The following is an 18,934-nucleotide window of genomic DNA, read 5'->3' on the forward strand; positions in this document are numbered from 1 at the left end:
GCATCTTCTTCCAACATCAAGGACATCTGCTCCATCTGCAGGCCTGTCTGGGAGAAATGTAAGAGGCTGTGAAGAGGGGTTTCCTCCCTGAGGTGAATGTAAAACAAGAGAACAGCAACTCCAGGATTAAACCAGGTGCCCATAAGACAAGGAATGAGGGATGGAGCCTGGAGGAAACCAGAGAGAAGTCCACCTACATTTTTAAAAATATTTGTTGATTTATTTGGCTGTGCCGGGTCTTAGTTTTGGCCTTCAGGACCTTTAGTTGCATCATGTGGGATCTAGTTCCCTGACCAGGGATTGAACCCAGGCACTCTGCATTAGGAATGTGGAGTCTTAGTCACTGGACCACCAGGGAAGTCTCCCACTTACATTTTAAGGAAGATAGAGAAATCTTTACACTGAGAGCCACCCAGAAGTTTTGGAACTTATTCCACCACTGAGATTGCCGTTACCTTTCAGCTGTTGTTGACTAATGACTCATGACAGAGATTGTACTCATTTGGACCAAAAGGAGCCTTTGTACTTGCTTCTATTGAACAAGTCAAAGAGGAAAACTGTTCACATTTTGCAGAGGTCTGAACCCTGGACTGGTTCAGGCCTTCTCCTTACACCCGCCACAGCACCTGCAGTCTCTCTTTGATGCATGCTGCTGCTGCTGCTGCTAAGTCACTTCAGCCGTGTCCGACTCTGTGCGACCCCATAGACGGCAGCCCACCAGGCTCCCCCGTCCCTGGGATTCTCCAGGCAAGAACACTGGAGTGTAGACAGTTGTAATTCATCATGGTGCCCCTCCTCTCTGCTAGACTGGCGGTCCTGTGGGGGCAGGCTATGTTTCCTTCGTAGCTGTACTCCCAGTGCTGAGACCAGGCCCTGACCCACAGCTGACACTCCCTTAAAGTCTGTTGAATGTAGGAACTTGGGGATTAATGACTGGGTGAGAAGAAATATCCAGGAAGGAGGAGGGCTGGCAATAGGAGAATCTGGTCTGCAGGGGAAGAAACAGTGGGTGACATCCCCCTCCTGGTCATCCCCGTCCTGGTCATCCCCCAAGGTCAGCGGGGACCTTCGGAGGAGCCCCAGGAGGGATGTTAGCACCACTTCCTTTAGGCTGACCACTTACCTCTGTATTCTGCCACAAATTAGGACATGACTGAGTAGTCACACTGGGACACAAGCTGTATACTAAGAATTCCCCAGGGCACCAGGAGGGAGAGTAGCCAGCGTTTGTGGCATTACTGAAGGCTTTCCCCATCCAGGAAATCTGATGAAATAAATGTGAGTTGCCTTCTATCCTCTCCTTCTGCATCCTCACCATGGAGTCCAAGAGGAAAAAGTGTCTCTTTTCATAGCTCATATTTTCCCCTTTGCAACCCAGTATCCAGTTGTAGGGGTCTCTGAAGTGAGACAAATGGTGGTCAAACTGAAAGGGAGGCTGGGGCTGAAAGCAAGGCCTTGGAGCTGTCGGGAACCTCACTCTGGAGACAGGAGAAGTTCAGTGGGGCCACAATTCCCTCCACACCGTCTCCACCACCTCCATCCTGAGCTAACCCTCTGAAGGTCCACTCCATGCCAAGCCCTTCCTGCCCAGGGTCTTGAAATACTGTACAGGTGCCCAAGGCTTTAGTGTTGGGTGAGTGTTGAGTAGAGGGAAAGAAACAAAATTTCCTAAAGGCAGGAAGCCATTCCTAGAGGTTTTAATGGTCATAATAGAATAAGATACCTTCCTCTACAAAAAGACTTCATTCAAAATCTCACTTAACTGGGACTTCTCTAGCAGTCCACTGGTTAAGACTCCGACCTCCCAATACAGGGGACATGGGTTTGATCCCTAGTCAGGGGAACTAAGATCCTGTGTGCTGCCAGGCATGGCCAAAAAAAATCACATAACTATGTGCACTGCTTTTTACTAGTTAATAGGCCATGAACATTTTTCTCTGTAAGAAAATATGTGTGCTAAGTCGCTTAAGTTGTGTCTGACTCTCTGCAACTCTATGGACTGTAGCCTGCCAGGCTCCTCTGTCCGTGAGATTCTCCAGGCAAGAATACTGGAGTGGGTTTCCACGCCCTCCTCCAGGGGATCTTCTGGACCCAGGGATCAAACCCGAGTCTCTTATGTCTCCTGCATCAACAGGCAAGCTCCTTACCACTAACACTACCTGGGAAGCCCTGTAAGAAAATATAGGAACATGATATAATATTATTATAATAGCAAAACTTGTTTAAATTAGCTATGGATTATTAAAGCTTATAGCCAAAATTATATATTTTAATGATATATAGTATACTAGATTTAAGTGTGCAAATAGTTATTTTTTTAACCATATAGAGTTTTATTTCTCATTATTACATTAATTTTAATAAATGTGTGATTGACCTGTGCCCTTGTGGATGTTATATCAGATCTCTTTTTATTTTTTATGTCCTCTCCCTCCCACCTCTCTCCTTAAGTGTGCAAATAGTTTTGAGTTCAGATGATTGCACCAATAGCTTTTTTTCAGCTCAGGTCAATTTATCGATTTGTCCATCAACACCTAACTGGGCTCTGCTCCCATGCATGAGGCTGCCTGCTGCTGCCTGGGTGCCATCAGAGGGGCTAGACAGGGTGTAGGCACAGTCCCCTTCCCTTGCCCGTATCTCACTGTGAGGCGCTCAGGAGGCAGTATGGATTATTCTGAAGGTCCTGGTCACTGGGGCAGCCAGGAAACATGTCCACTTGGAACTCTTTCTATGATTTATTAATTTGTCTGTCTGTGTGTCTGTCTTGGTAGACTCATGATCCAATGACAGAATTCTTCTGGGATTTCCCTGGCAGTCCAGTGGTTGAGACTCTGAGCTTCCAAAACAAGGACACAGGTTCAATCCTTAGTCAGGAAACTAAGATCCTACCAGCCATGTGGTGGCAGAGGGAGGTGGGGGAAACAAAACAAAACAGAATTCTTCCATAGCTGTACCTCTTCCCAGGAAAGAAGGTGAGCCAGAATCTGAATGGAGGCAGATGGTCTGAAACAACGAAGGAAGGAAGGAAGGTTGCCAGGCTCCTAGCCGCCCCAGGGTGAGGTGTGTGGACAGTTATGATGCTTCCTGATGGAACCTCCTTAGTTGGACATTATGTAAGTGCCCAGGAAAAGGGCTTGAGGTCTAGTCCTGGGAACATGCCAGACTGTCACCCTCCCTGATTGTGAAAGCAGTAACATGCTCAAGTCATGTATTACACACCCAGCGCAGGATAAAAGGGCTCTTGCCCTGAGTTCTTCATCCACAGCCTCCTCAGAAACAGACTTCTCCTCCCTTCTGGCACCTGGTGAGTATCTAGCAGGGACTGGAACTCTACCTGAGATGCTGGAAAGGAACCCTGAGATCATAGCAGAAAAGGGGAAACCAAAGGGACCTGAAATGAAATCCCAGAAGTATGGTTGCAGAGAAGGCAGCCAAGGGGGTGGTGTAAGGGTCAGGAAGGAGTTCCTTTGGGATGTGACAAGAATTCTGGGAACTGCAAAGGTCACAGGAGCTCATGACACTTCCCATGTTCTTTCTATTCATGTCTACACACGGTTCCTGTGATATTCACTTTTCAGAATACTTTCCTCAAATGGGTACATCCCTTGTGTGTTTCCTTTGAGATACAAAGGTCTGGATGCTCAGTTGGATTGGCACCATGGGATCCTGGGTGGAGAGCAATGTAGGAGGCATCTTGCATGATCAAATTAACTCCACATCAGTGTCCCTCTCCCTCCTGCGGCCCTGGCTTAAGAAGCAGCTGGCCTGACAAGAGAGGGATCGGGAAACCAAGAGTGGGGAAACACTGGACTGTGGATTCCAGGCTGACAAGGTGATTTTGTTTTGCCCAGGCTCACTGACCTCCCGCCGAGATGTCCTGCCAGCAGAACCAGCAGCAGTGCCAGCCCCCTCCCAAGTGCCCCTCCCCCAAGTGCCCCCCAAAGAGCCCAGCCCAGTGCCTGCCTCCCGCCTCCTCAGGCTGCACCCCCACCTCCGAGGGCGGCTGCTGCCTGGGCCCCCACAGGCGCCGCAGGTCCCACCACTGCCGGCGCCAGAGCTCGGGCTCCTGCGATGGTGATGGTGGTCTGCAGTCCGGACGCTCCGGCTGTGGCCAGGGCTCTGGGGGCTGCTGCTGACCTGGCCTCCTGATGTTGATTTCAAAGGAAACAAGAATCCAAGGGCCAAGGAAAAGCCCCAACCTGAGGCATCCTTTCCCGGACACCCCACTCTCATTTGCCCAGACTGAGCCAGGGGATGTTCCCGCGCAGGGTTCGGAGCTCTCTCTGGAGGGCTCTTTCTGTCTGATCTCCAGGATCTCACAGGTCCCCACCTCCTGCACCTGCTGATGATCAGCAGAGCCTGTGCCTGACCCTGTGAAAAAATAAAGCTTTTCTTCCTCATTTCCAGGCTCATGTGTCGTTTCACTCTGTCCTCCCCTCCCCTCCACCAGATCCCCTAATGGCCAACACAATCCACACAAGGTTCTGGAGGCAAAATCTGAGCTCTGGATCAGAAGAGAGCAGTTCATTTCCCCCTCCATTCATGAAGGACCATGAGTTTTCAGTTGGAATGGAGACCTATTGGCTTAGGTCTTGCACCTCTCAGTGAAAGGACTAACTTCCCTCGAAACATGCAGTGGGTCCTGATACAACCTGGGAATTGCCAGGGTGTGATATGGGAGTTCTGTTATTTTAGTAAGCTGTTTCTGAGTCCGAAATAAACAGGGATTCCAGAGGCAAGGAAAGTGGAAATAAGCTGAGGAAAAGACACAGATGTAAAGAACAGACTTTTGGACTCTGTGGGAGAAGGCAAGGGTGGGATGATTTGAGAGAATAGCTTATATTACCATATGTGAAACAGATCGCCAGTCCAGGTTCGATGCATGAGACAGGGCACTCAGGGCCAGAGCACTGGGATCACCCTGAGGGATGGGATGGGGAGGGAGGTGGGAGGTGGGTTCAGGATGGGGGATACATGTAACCCATGGCCGAGTCATATGAATGTATGGCAAAAATCACTACAATATTATAATTAGCCTCCAATTAAAATAAATCAATTAATTTACAAAAAAAAAGATAGAGGAAGAAGATACATCTAAGGAAGGAAAGTTAACTCCATGGACTCTATGAAAATGCAGGGGGAGATGAAAGGTGAGTGAAGGATTGAATGAGGTCTAGGGGGAATGGTGTGGCTGGGAGTTTAGTTAATGAGATGACTGGAGCATGTGAAATGAGAATTTTAGGAAAAAGAGAAAATGAGAAGTGTTGCTGGAATTCTATATAATTGATTAAATTTTAATTCTACACTATCGTGAAGCTAAATAAAGTACCATGTTTTAGCCTAACTTGTGAAACTCAGACATTTCTGAGGCTGAAATAATGTTCCTAAGTGTGAGCCAGGAGTAACATCTCAGTCTGACACCTGGAAAGTCAGACAGTGTCAGAACTCAACTATAGTCAATTGTAAATACTATATGAAGATGATGTTAGGAACTGAGCGGGGGAGCAAAACTGGAAAACTTTGCAACCTTAAACTAGAAAATGATTTTATCAAACCTGGAAGTTAACTCGTAAAATTTGGAAGTCAAAAAGCCTCCAAGGAGATTAATTCCAGATACACGCCAACTCCTTCTAACAGATGAGACATGATTCCCTGGAGCAGGAGTCCCAGTTCCGGCCATTAGTTTAAGTTGGGTTAGAAATCAGCAGACTGCTCGGCCTTTGGCAGGGCAAGGTAACTCCTGGAAGTGGTTGACAAGCTGGCTCCCAGGGAAGAGCCTGCAAACCTGGAATGCAAAGTGTCAGAGCTGGAGACCGCAGGCCCTGCAGCCCTGTGCGGACCGGAAACCTTATTCCACAAGCTGAACAAAGCTGCAGGATTAGAGCATGCTGCCTGACAGAGGCTGCGGAAGAAGACGTGGAGATTCAGAAGCACCTCTAACTACCACCTGAAGGGCTTACATAGTCACAGCTATGGCTGAGTTAAAGAGAGAGAGAGAGAGAGAAAGGAGCAGGGTCAACCAGGACAGCTTCTAGCTAACATTCCAAGGGGGTCTTGGGAAGCTAGAAGTAACATGAGAGCATCTTTAACATGGAGCCCAGACGTGGAGAAAATCAGACTCCCCAAAGCTCATCCAGGTGACTCCAGGTCCTGTCCTTGGACCAGTTTATCTATTCAGTTCATTTTTATTGAGCATCTATTGTGTGTTCAGTTCTAGGCACTGGGGATATGGTTGGGAATCAGAGACTACATTTCTTCTCTCGAGAACTTGCATTCAAATGGGTCTACAGGCAACAGTTGATTGTTTTATACACAATGTCGAGTGAAACACAATGACTCTCTTCTCAGTTGGCCTCATACTCAGGGTGAGTGGACACTGGTGCTGGCTTAATAAACCCAGAGAAAACATCTAGCCTGGAGAAAATATTGACCCTTTGAGATAGTGGCTTTGGTGGTAACAAAAAAAAAGGACGTTGAACATATGATAGCTCCCATATCCAAAGACAGCAGTCGAGAATGGAGTGGGGGCAGATTATTAAAAACCGCTGGAACAAGGTTAGTGCATGAGCAGACGGCATCCTCATGCCCTTTCTCCGGCCCCCTCCCTTATTCTACAGTCCCAGTGAGTAAATACCTTCTTAGAGGTGCTCTTTTCTTCCCATGAATATTCTTTTTTTAATCATCTGAAAAGAGATGGCTGCACATCAGGCCTTCCTGTACAAGGATAACCAGACACATACTTTTCATAAATGTTCATAGAAAATAATAGTATTTTGTCATCATTGTAATTAATAATCATTGAAATTGAAAGGATGTGCCCTCTTCTTAAATGTGATGTTTCAGAGAGCAATGCATCTCCAATGTTATAAAAGGTGCAAGGGCGAAATAGCAAACAGCTTACATAACTGAAATTTCCAAAACATTTGGTTAATCGCTGCTACTCACCATTATCACCCTCGTCATCACCGCACCCAGTCAGTTTGATTCACAGCTGAGCTAATCTCCCTTAACCACCCCAGCCAGCATGAATCCCTCCCTCCCCATACTATTTCTGGAGCTCCTAGAATAAATAATATAGTCACTAAGGCACTAACAACAGTGACCTTTAGATATATCTTTTTTTTTCTTTAAAGAACCAACCAGTTTACTTTTTTTTTTTTTTGCGCCACTCCATGTGGTGTGTAGGATCTTCCCTGACCAGGATTAGAACCCATGCCCGCTACAGTGGAATCAGAGTCTTAACCACTGGGCCACCAGGGAAGTCCCTAGATGTATCTTAATTGACAAACCTTCTGCAGAGTACTTGTCTCTGTCTCTTATTTTACTCCTCACATCTTTGGTCTCTTGTGCCTCTATCACTTTATAGTTTTTGTCTTTCCCCCCCCCCCCTTTCCCAGATACTAGCTGTTAATGGGAGAAGCCAGAATGCAAACACAAACAGAATATCTGACTCCAGATGAATGCCCAAGCAGCCCCATTCTCCCTCAGCACCAGCAGGACCTCACCCCTCTAATGAGGACTCTTGGGTTCTGTGAGCGCCTCTTGGCATCACCATCTGGGCTGACTGCCCATGGACATGCCAAAGATCTACCCCTCTGTTCCTGCCAGTTGTACAAGTACTGTTTGTTTTTTTTTTTTAACGGGCCAGGGTCCTCATCCCATCCATCAGCCCTAAGTGATCCTAAGTGACAACATCTGGATGCAACTTCCCCTCAGAGTCACTGCAGACAAAAGGGGACTGATGCCCAAAGGCTCTGACTCAGGGCCCGAGGACCCCACCCGCCCCCAACACACACACACACACACACACACACACACACATAGTACATCTGAGGCACAGGGTATTTGAGGAGTCCTATGACTTTCCTTATAAAAGAAAACTCTTGGCAACTGCCCAGGAAGGTATGGAGGACCTAGGAATGAAGATTGTTGATGGTCTGTGTGCTTGGTTGTGTCTGACTCTTTGCGACCCTTTGGACTGTAGCCCACCTGGCTCCTCTGTCCATGGAATTTTTCAGGCAAGAATATTGGAGAGGGTTTCCATGCCCTCCTCCAGGTGATCTTCCTGACCCAGGGATTGAACCTGGGTCTCCTGCATTGCAGGCAGATTCTTCATCTGCTAAACCATCAGAGAAGCCCAGGAATGAAGATTACAAGGACTCAAATCAGCTCAACATACGTTAGAAAAGGAAGGCGGGAGGGAGGGAAAGAGGGAGGGAGTGAGGGAAAGAATATGGAATAAAAGAAAAATAAGAAATGACAGGCTCACAGAAAGTTTTAAAGGACAAGTATTTGGACAATTTGGGGGGCTTCCAAATCCCTTCCATCAGAAAAGCTCCTGTTCCCTTTCTCTCCAGCTGCCGTAACACTGAACCCTGTGGTGAGTGATGCGGAGATCTCTCTGTGTTCTCCCAGATGCCAGAAGGACCCTGAGGGCCCACGAGCAGTCATTAAGCTGTCTCTCCTACTCAAGGCACAGATACAGATCCGTCAGGTCCACTTTCCTCCCCACTGTCAGGATGTGCAAGAAGTTATGAGAAAATATGATCAGGTACGAAATTGGGGTCAAGAGATGAAGGAAGTAGCTGGTGAGAGTAGAGACCAGAAAGATTTCATGTTCTTTTATGGACGACAGGTGAGCGACACACAGATGTTCACACCCTCCAACGCTTCCATTGTGTCTCCTCCATCTCATGGGACTTGATCTTCTAAGAAGTCCCTATCCATTGAAGCTACTAAGGCTGTTCCAGTGATCTCATCCTCTCTGATCTTCAAAACCCATCCCCTCTCTTGGTTACTGCTTGGCTCCCCCTTCTAGGTGCTGGAAGGTAAAGGCGCACAGCTTTGTGAATTAATGACTGTTCCTTCCAGCTCCACCCGCGTGCCCTCTGCCAGTCCTTTGTGCCTGAAGGCCCCCAGCCTCACCACTCAATAAGTCCACCCATTCCTCAGCATTTCCAGATCCCCACACTGACCTGAAACAATGCCCAAGGACACGGAAGACAAGTTCCTAGTCACCCACAGGTGACTCATATGAACTCAGGACCTGGTCGGGGGTTGGGGCTTAGTAGAGATGAGGTTTGAGAACATATAGTTTCTCAGGGTTGATATCTTACACAGCATTTCATAGTTTCTTGACTATGAAATATTGATCTCTTGGAGTAATGGCTGTATGTTGTTGTTTGTCATTAAATCATGTCTGACCCTTTTGTGACACCATGGACTGAAGACCATCAGGCTCCTCTGTCCTGGGATTTCCCAGGCCAGAATACTGGGGTGGGTTGCCATTTCCTTCTCCAGGGGATCTTCCCAATCCAGCGGTTGAACCCGCATCTCCTGCATCGGCAGGTAAATTCTTTACCACTGAGCCACCTGGGAAGCCCCAGTGAAAACATTAAGTAAGCAAGTGTTAGTTGCCCAGTCATGTCTGACTCTGCAATCCCATGGACTGTAGCCCCCCGCCCCTCACCAGGCTCCTCTATACATGGGATTCTCCATGCAAGAACACTGGAATGGATTGCCATTCTTTCTCTAAGGGATCTTCCCGAGCCAGAGATTGAACCTGGGTCTCCTGCCATTGCAGGTGGATTCTTTACCATCTGAGTTACAAGGGAAGCTCAAGGTGAGTTCTTGGAGTAATGGTTAATAATATTAAAAAGGAAGTTTGTCCTAAATGCAACCTGTTGAACATGGCCCAGTCCTTGGGATTATGTTCCTAGTTGGCTTATAGTATAAAAGGGGAAAGAGCTCAGAGAAAGCCTTGGAATGGAGATCTTCAGAGGGCCTTTAACTGCTTTATTAAACAAGCTGAACTCAGTGAGTTACAGAAAGAAAATACTTTTATCTTTATCCAGTCACTGTCTTCTGCACTTTGCTGAATTTCTCTTAATACTATCTCAGGCAGATTCCATATCTAGGACAAAAAGGTCAGTGCAGCTCAATGTAATTCAGCACACAACTTCTGTCTCTAATGCTCCCCTCCCCCAGCACAGTCCAGCCCTCCTGTAGTGGGTAGGGACACACTGCTCAGCCTCTCTCTGTACAGAAGATAATCCACTTGTCAGCTCTCTGCTGTACACCCTGGGCCAGTCTGGTGGGAGTGATTGTAGGGGCCAGAGCAGCTCTGCTTTTTCTGAACAAATCCTGGGGGGATGAGATTGGGCCTCTCTAGTTTGTTTAGAAGATGAACTTGCATGGATATTTTCTTTTCAGCTTTGGTACTTTCAGCATAGCAACAAAAAACCCCTCTGATCCTGGAATCTTAGAACATTCTGGAACATTCTCCATGGTCATTAGAGAGGTGTTGTATATCTCAAAATGTGAAAATATTATTCAAGGAGGGGTTAGGACTCAGAAGAGAATAGATAGGAAAATGTTTTAGATTAGCAGACCAGGTGGCATTTTTAGATCCTCTCATCCCATCCTTCATAAGAATGACCCAGCTGCTTGCCACAGCCTTGTTAATGGTTTTGGTGATGGGATAGTCCTGAACTGAGCAGGAGCTGCGTTTTTCAGTAAACAGAGAAATATTTTTCACTTTTCAAGTTTATCATTTATTTTTAAAGGAAGCTATGACAAATCTAGGCAGTATATTCAAAAGCAGAGACATTACTTTGGTGTCAAAGGGCTGTATAGTCAATAATTATGGTTTTCCCAGTAGTCATGTGCAGATGTGAGACCTGGACCATAAAGAAGGCTGAGCACCAAAGAATTAATGCTTTCAAAATGTAGTGCTGGGAGAAGACTCTTGAGAGTCCCTTGGACAGCAAGAAGATCAAAACAGTCAATCCTAAACTAAAGTAAATCATCCCTGAATATTCATTGGAAGAACTGATGCTGAAGCTGGAGCCCTGATACTTTGGCCACCTGATGCGAAGAGCCAACTCACTGGAAAAGACCCTGATGCTGGGAAAGATTGAAGTCAGAAGAAGAAGGGGGCAGCAGAGGATGAGATGGTTAGATAGCACCACCAACTCAATGGACATGAATTTGAGCAAACTCCAGGAGATAGTGGAGGACAGAGGAGCCTGACGTGCTCCTCCATGAGGTCACAAAATGTTGAACGTTACTTAGTGACTGAACAACAACAAATAATTTAGATGGCCTGATTACAATGCTTTCTGAGGAGCCAAACCTGGGCATTTCCACCACTGCTGGCATCATCCCATTGGCACTACCAAGACTTGGAATCCCCCAGGATTTATCCAGCCAGGCCAAATTCCACCCCAGGAAACCAGAGCTCCAAGGATGGCATCCTTCATTGAGGTGACCCTCAGAGAGTCCCTCTCGTGTTTGGAGCAAGTGGCCAGGCTATGGTCTCCCAGCCACTGGTCTGTCATCATAGGACATATGCTCAAACTCGGGCCCGTGGAGTTTCCACTCTGATGAGAAGTGGAGGACTGAGAAATGGGAGCTCCTTGGAAGGGAGATCAAATTGATGAGCAACATCACCCCCAAGCCATTCAGTCTAGGATGGGGCCGCAGAAAGGCCCACAGATCCCCATTGCACATCATGAAGAGGAAAGAAGTCTCCACACACAGTTCTGGAATGTTTAGAAATTTCAGAACTTCCTCCCCAATTTTGAATCCCAGTAACAAGAGATTTTACTCCTAAGAAGTAAATAAGCCACTCAACTAAAGTTATTTTCAGCCCTACCATCCAGCTACCATGAGAAAGTGCCTCCTTCCAGTCTATGATCTACTCAGAGAACTCTCAACAATATGAGTAAAATGGCAACTCAATCATAGATCCTGAAACTAGCTCCCATGTTGGAGGCAGGAAAAGGCTGATGAGGATGTAAATGCCCAAACTCTTCCCACCCCATCCACATTTAGAATGAGCTTTCCCTCCCTGTGGCACAGTGCAGTTATGCTCCCACAGGCAATTTGAAGTAAGTCATGGCACTGCTATATTCTCAAGTGCCAGGGGGAATGGGAAGATGAAAATTGCATCCCTCTCTGTCATGAACACAATTCAGTTTCCATTGAAAAATATAACTTTAATTTAATTCAAATATGTATAACATTTTGTTATAACCCTGTGAATTATCTTAAAAATATACAGCAAAATATATTTATTTTAATATTAGGGAGTAATTGGATGAGAGATTCATCTCTAAAACTAAAATGAAATTCACTGGGGAAATAACATTCAGCTTGTATCAATGGATCATACAAAAAACATCGACCCTATGAGGTCAGCTCCAGTAGGTGAGATGCACCCAACACTACCATAGACCTCATAACACATTCAACAGAACCATCTCCATCAAAGCCAACCTGATCATTCATGTCTGCATACTTTCCTTAACTGGTTCAAGCAGAAGAATCGAATCACTCCTGACTCTGTATGGTTAGGAGTCTTCCTTTATGAAGAACACACATTCCCTTAGATCTTGATTTTGTCATAGGTGAACTGTGATTCTTGTCACCCCAATTATTGCAGTTTCTTTCTCTAAACTTGCCCTCCAGTCCAGCCCTGATTTGTCTCCACTCCTTCTCTGCCCGCGGGTTCCATGTTGCTTCCCAGGTCCCAGTAAGCTTCTCTCTGGGACCCCCACCTCCCCATCTTCAATTTTCTATCCATTTTCTACACACAGCCCACCCTGAATGTCCAGTATCCTCTGTTCAGTCAACACTCCACAAGGCAAGAGATGATGACATTTACACACCTGATCTCCCTAAAGAGCATGCAGGAAAATTAGGATATGCAAAGAACTAGGAATTGTAGTTAGTCACTTATACTGCAGCACTTACCAACATAGTAACAGACTGCTTATTTACTTGTCTGTCTATCCAGTTAGTTAATCACTATAAGTCAGGTTATGTGTCATCTTCAACTATCTACAATCCACTGTAAAATATGCACATGGGACACGGCCTCTGCTAAGTACCTATGTAGGTTTCCTGGTTCCCTTTCATCAAACACATTGTCTTATGCCCGGAGCTGGGCTGGGAATATTTGGTGCTGTCACCCTTCCCCAACAACACACTCAAGCTGTGCAACACACGCCCAGGAACTCCTGTCCTGGGCAACTCAGTCTACAACCTACTCAGAACCAGCTTCCTCTGGCTCCTATGAAATCAGCAGAATGTCCAGCTAGGGTGGACCTGAACTAGCAGGGTTGTGACGACAAACCCAGGACTCCATCAGAGAAGTGGGAAGCAGAGGGTCCAGAGCAAGAGGCAGCAGGAAGAGTGTGGGGCCAATGAGCACCTTTATGGGGTGTTTCCACAGGCCTGTGACTCGCAGAGGCCACATGCCCTCACCCTCTTCCTAGACTGGTTCTAAGAGATGCACTTATCCCACCAGACATCCTCAAGAAAACTTTACCTAAAAGGATTTGTTCTCCTCCGTGATTACATGGAGACAAGACGTTGTTCCCAGTTAGAAGAGAGTCTGTGTGTTTTCCTCACAAGAGGCCAAAGAAAGAAGAGCACCTTTCCAGACTAACTCTAAATCGGGTTTCATTTTCCTTCCCACATTTCTTAGCTCAAAAGTAGAACACATGATCTATGAAACTCATTAGAGAAGAGTCGTTGATCAGAAGCTTTGGCAATATGATGCATCTTATTCTCTCTTGGGTCATTTACCCCTGCTGAGATGCCCTGCTAGCAAACCAGCAACAGTGCTAGCCTCCACATGTCTCCCAAAGTGCTCACCTCAGCGGCCAGCCCCTTGCCAGTCTCCTGCTGGGACCCCAGTCTAGCAGCCGCTGCCTCACTCCTCACAGCTCTGTCTCTTCCACTGATATCAGAGCCCCAGAGCTCCAGCGGCTGGAAACATCCACCAACGATCTCTAGAACTAAACCCATGGGCCACAACTACTTACCCTGTGCTCTAGAGCCCAAGAACCACAACTACTGAAGCCTGAACATTCTAGGGCCCATGAGCCATAACTAATGAGCCCATGTGCTACAACTACAGAAGCCTGCATGCCCTAGAGCCAGCAAGTCACAACTACTGAAGTCTGTGTGTCTAGAGCTCATACTCTGCAACAAGAAAAGCCTCCACAATGAGAGCCCCATGCACTTCAACCAGAGTAGCCTCTGCTCTCTGAAACGAGAGGAAGTACTCTGTCAGCAACGAGAAGAAAAAGCACCCAATGCAGCCATAAATAAATAAATAAATAAATTTATATTGCGTCACTAGGGTAGAAAAGGGTAGCTGGAATTTATGTCAGTTATGATTCTGTCACTGAAAGTTGCCCCCTGGCAAGGGAGTACTCTGCAGTTACAGAGACAGATTCTCCCATCTTCACCTGGGAACTTCCCTGGTCAAGCCCAAGTCCATTTGTTCAATTATTCATTTGTTCAACCAGTGTTTATGTGATACTCATCTAGGTACTTGAATCAGTGAGGAACAAAACAGACAAAATCACTGCTCTCAGGGAGCTTACATTCCAGTGGGTTATGGGAGGCCTCCTCTGATTTCCTTGCAAGGCAGCAGGTTTAGACAAAGGTGGTTCTATATTCTGTTGGATTCTCATCCTTGGGCTTTGGATAGATACTGGTAAATGGTTGCTAAACCCAGTGAAGACAGTCATCAGGGACAAATCTTTGAGAAAGGGTATTGTTGGTGTTGGGGTAACAAAAAGGACATCTAATGTCTGCTTGTTTCCACACCAAAGGTGAGAGCTAAGTAAGACAAGGGGATAGAATGCTGGTACCAATGGTGACGTGTTTGTTTGAAGGTTGGCCTGTCTTCCTCCTCTTTCAGTCTTCCTTAGCCAGTCCCCAAGGCTCAGCAAAAAATCACATTGGCACAAGTATCTTGAAATCACTTCTACTTGGTTTTCTACTTGGTTACAATAAATGGAGCAACTAAAACAAGATGGTCATGCCCATAGTCTTTCTTGTGTCAGGATAATCAGATGCAATTAATATAATAATAATGTTTTATCAAAACCAATCATTTTAAGATATATTTGAAATATAAATGATTTGTCCCATTCTTCAGGATTTTAAATGCATCATGATTCAGTGAGGAATATATGTCTATTATCACAGAAAGAAAACACTACAGCCTGAGGTACCTGCACTTTCCACAACCTTGGTCCACTTTCCAGGAGGTGTTCACATTTATTATCGTTATCAGACTCATCATCACACCCATCAATTATCTTTCATCTTTGGTCTGATCTCTTAGCCACCCCAGCCAATCTGAATCACTCTTTTCCCTTAGTGACTACCCCTGGCTCTCTTAGAATCAATACTGAAGTCACTAAGATACTGACACAATAGCCCTTAAAGGTTTTTTCATTTGCAAGACATGTCACTATGCTTTTGTAGGTTTCTTATGCCCATCTTTAGTTGTACCTGTGGCAGCTCTGGTTCACTGTACTTCCACATGAATAGTTTTTTCTTTCCTTAAGGAGGAGCATACCACCTCCTTAACATAGCTATGAAGAGAAGGGAGAGATTCAAAATTGGCAGTTTCTGTCTCCAGAGCAGACAATCTTAATGACCCTATTATTCTGCCCCCAATGTCCTAGACACCTCCAGTGCTCTCACAGCTCATTCTCCCCTCCACACTAGCATTATCTCTTCTTCCTGGTGGACCACTAGATGCCTCTTGAATTCTATGAGCTCCTCTTAGTTGCCCTGACTGAATTTACTGTGCCTGGACAGAGTACAGTCTACACATCTCTGCTCATCATCAACCATCCTGAGTGATAGCAGATGACAACATCTCAGTGACTCATTCACTCAGAGTCACTGCAGAGGAACAAAGGACTGATGTCCCAAAACTCTGACCTCCAGCCTGAGGACGCCCCAGATGTTTATTGCAACATCCTCTGTTAGTTTATGTTTATTTCACTACTTGCCTCTTGGACCTAGTACATTGTGAAATCTAAGGGTAGGGGTAGCAGCTTCCTTGTTTTTTAATCACCTTTGCACAGCATAGCATGTTCTGTCATTTCAATACTAGTGGTTTGAAAGAATTAATGATTTTTATAAATAAATGAATAAAAGCAAGAATAGCAGAGCCATAGGAAGACTGAGGAACATATTTGAACTGTGTTGGGAGTTCTTGGATTCCTTCTCTCCTCAAAACTCTTGATATCATGGAGACTTCCCTGGTGGGCCAGCGGTTACCAATCTGCCTTCCAATGAAGAGGATATAGATTTGATCCATAGTCAGGGAACTAAGATTCCACATGCCTCAGGGCAACTAAGCCCACATGCCACAATTACTGAGCTCTCACCCTCTGGAGCCCATGTGCCACAACTAGAGAGAAGCCCACATGCTGCAGCTAAGAGTCTGTGTGACCCACATGCCACAGCTAAGACTGGATTCAGCCAAATAAAGTAAATAAATATTTAAAAAAAAAAAACCTCTCAACACCATGGAAATTCAAAGGGCCTGAGGTTAGAGATGTAAGAAGCTGTCCCTTAAATAAGACTTGCCACTCTCACCCTCTCCAACTCCCACCCATTTTTCTGCCTGCAAATTGAAAAAGGAAAAGACCTCCAAGATTTGGTCTCTTCTCAGCTGGTAAAGAATCCACCTGCAATGAGGGAGACCTGAGTTCAATCCCTGGGTTGGGAAGATCTTCTGAAGAAGGGAAAGGCAACCCCCTCCAGTATTCTGGCCTGGAGAATTCCATGGACTGTATAGTCCATGGGGTCGAAAAGAGTCAGACACAACTGAGCAACTTTCACTTTCTCTGGAATTAGGTTCCCTTCACTCAATTTAGTTTCTACTTCCCTACTCTTCTTTGCTCAAAAAGTTTCCCTAAATTGTGGGTTCAGAGCCACAAGCACTGAATAGTCATTTTTAAAAGTTGATGCAGTCATGTGCAATTATTTGCCTTTTTACTACCTCTAGAGGCAATAAAATCTCCCCAAGATGTCATGGAACAAAATTAGGAGGAGTATCAAGTCCCTGCCAAATGTCTCAGAAGTTCCTGCTCAGGGCTTGGGGCCCACCTGCTGTCCTTTCTGCTGAGCCTCTTCTCTGGGGTCTGCCATAGCTTCGAGAGGAAATTAGGATCATAAGAACTTTGGGAAAACACACTTTCAAATTGGCATTGAAGTTGTGAGGTATTTTCTGGCTACCTATCCCAATTTTATTTGTTTGTAGGACATATATTAAGTTAACCTTAAAAACACATTCCAATATAATTATGTGCAGACAAATACTGTTTGATTCCACTTATATGAAATACCTAGAATGGTCAAATTCGTAGAGTCAAAAAGTACATTGGTAAGTGCCAGGGCCAGGGGTGGGGGTGGGGAGAGGGAATGGGGACTCACTGTTTAATGGGGACAGAGTTTCACTTTAGCAAGATAAAAAGATTCAGGAGATGGGTGATGGTGAGTTTCACAACAAAGTGAAAGTACTTAGTGCCACTGAACCGTGCCGTTAAATATGGTCAAAGAAGTATATTTTACATGATGTGACTTTTACCCCAGTAAAAAAAAAAAAAAAAAAAAAATTCTTTTTAAAGAGGGCTTCCCTGGTGGTCCAGTGGTTAAGAATTTGCCTTGGAATGCAAGGGACACAGGTTTGATCCCTGGTCTGGGAAGATCCTACATGCCATGCAGCAACTAAGTCCCCATGCCACAACTACTGAGCTCATGAGCTGCAACTACTGAAGCCCATGTGCCTAGAGCCTGTTCTCCAGAATGAGAGAAGCCAAAGAGAAGCTCACACACTACAACTAGAGAGTAGAACCTACTCACCACAACTAGAGAAGATTGAGGTGTAGCAATGAAGAAGACCCAGTGCAACCAAAAATAAGCAAATAAAAGTATTAAAGAAAGAAAAAGAAAGACTAAGCTGCTTGCCATGGAAGGAATTGTGGGGGTGGGAGGAGCCAGAACTGAGCAGCAACTGTGAGTTGTAAGCAAAGGATTTTTCATTTGTTGATTCATCCTTGACTGACTATATGAAATGTCCAAAATACACTCCAAGGAGTTAAACTTGAGATCCTGCACCTCCTGTTCCTATAATTACCAATTGTAATGACTAAGTCATGAAATTGTCCCAAGATTCATCCAGTCACACCCGTCTCTTTATTTCCTTGATGTCTCTGGGCCGCAGGAAGCCAAGGCTCCTCGGGATGGGTCTCCTGAGATTGGCGACTCTCGGGGAGTTGCCCAGGTACTCTGGGGGAAGTGACCAGGCCATGATCTTATGACTGTTCTCTGTCATCACAGGATGTCAGCTCTGCTTGTGGGGCTTGCAGAGCACCTGATCTCATGAGAAAAAGAAGGGGTGAGAGACAGGAGCAACTCATCAGGGTGGAGGTGAGATTAATGAGCTCTGTCTCCAGATCTTCTGTGGAATCATCCAAGACAGGCAGACAGGGATGGGGCTAGGGCAAAGCCCTATTGAGAGTCCTCCACTGATGTTTCATGAAGAACATGGAAAACTGCCCATTGACAGTCATTGACAAGGATAATTTGATCCTTTGAAACTATCCCAAAATGTGTGACTTGTGTTACTTTTTCACAAATTGCTCCCTCCTCTCTCATCCACTATTGCACCCACTGCCCTACATTCCACGCCCAAGCCCTACCCCCACCAATGACTCAGAGTTGCCATCCATGGTGGGGAAATGGCTTCCATGCTTCCTTCTTTCATGAGAACAAGCCTCGCATCTGATCACCACAACATACAGAGATATAAACATTCATTCATTTTTGCAGCGAAGTCTAAACCCCAACAGCTTATTTTTCATGTGCCCCATGGCACTTGAATTCTGTACAGTGACCGTTATAGTTGGTAAGGGCTTCCCAGATAGCTCAGTTGGTAAAGAATCTGCCTGCAATGCAGGAGACCCCAGTTCGATTCCTAGGTCCAGAAGATCTGCTGGAGAAGGGATAGGCTACCCTCTCCAGTATTCTTGGGCTTCCCTTGTAGCGACCTGGGTTCAATCCCTGGTTTGAGAAGATCACCTGGAGAAGGGAAAGGCTACCCACTCCA

At 45.8% G+C, this 18,934-nt stretch overlaps 1 protein-coding gene across 1 annotated transcript; it reads left to right on the plus strand.

The window, feature by feature from the left end:
* The first annotated feature begins 3,259 nt into the window (after window positions 1–3,259).
* LOC122427379 (late cornified envelope protein 3B-like) lies at window positions 3,260–4,394 on the plus strand. The gene is made up of 2 exons (XM_043446817.1): window positions 3,260–3,304; window positions 3,852–4,394. The coding sequence occupies exon 2, from the start codon at window positions 3,873–3,875 to the stop codon at window positions 4,134–4,136; it is 264 nt and encodes an 87-aa protein (XP_043302752.1). The 5' UTR covers window positions 3,260–3,304; window positions 3,852–3,872; the 3' UTR covers window positions 4,137–4,394.
* The last annotated feature ends 14,540 nt before the right edge of the window (window positions 4,395–18,934 follow it).

Source organism: Cervus canadensis, chromosome 2, assembly GCF_019320065.1.
Source record: "Cervus canadensis isolate Bull #8, Minnesota chromosome 2, ASM1932006v1, whole genome shotgun sequence".
Taxonomy (NCBI): Eukaryota; Metazoa; Chordata; class Mammalia; order Artiodactyla; family Cervidae; genus Cervus; species Cervus canadensis.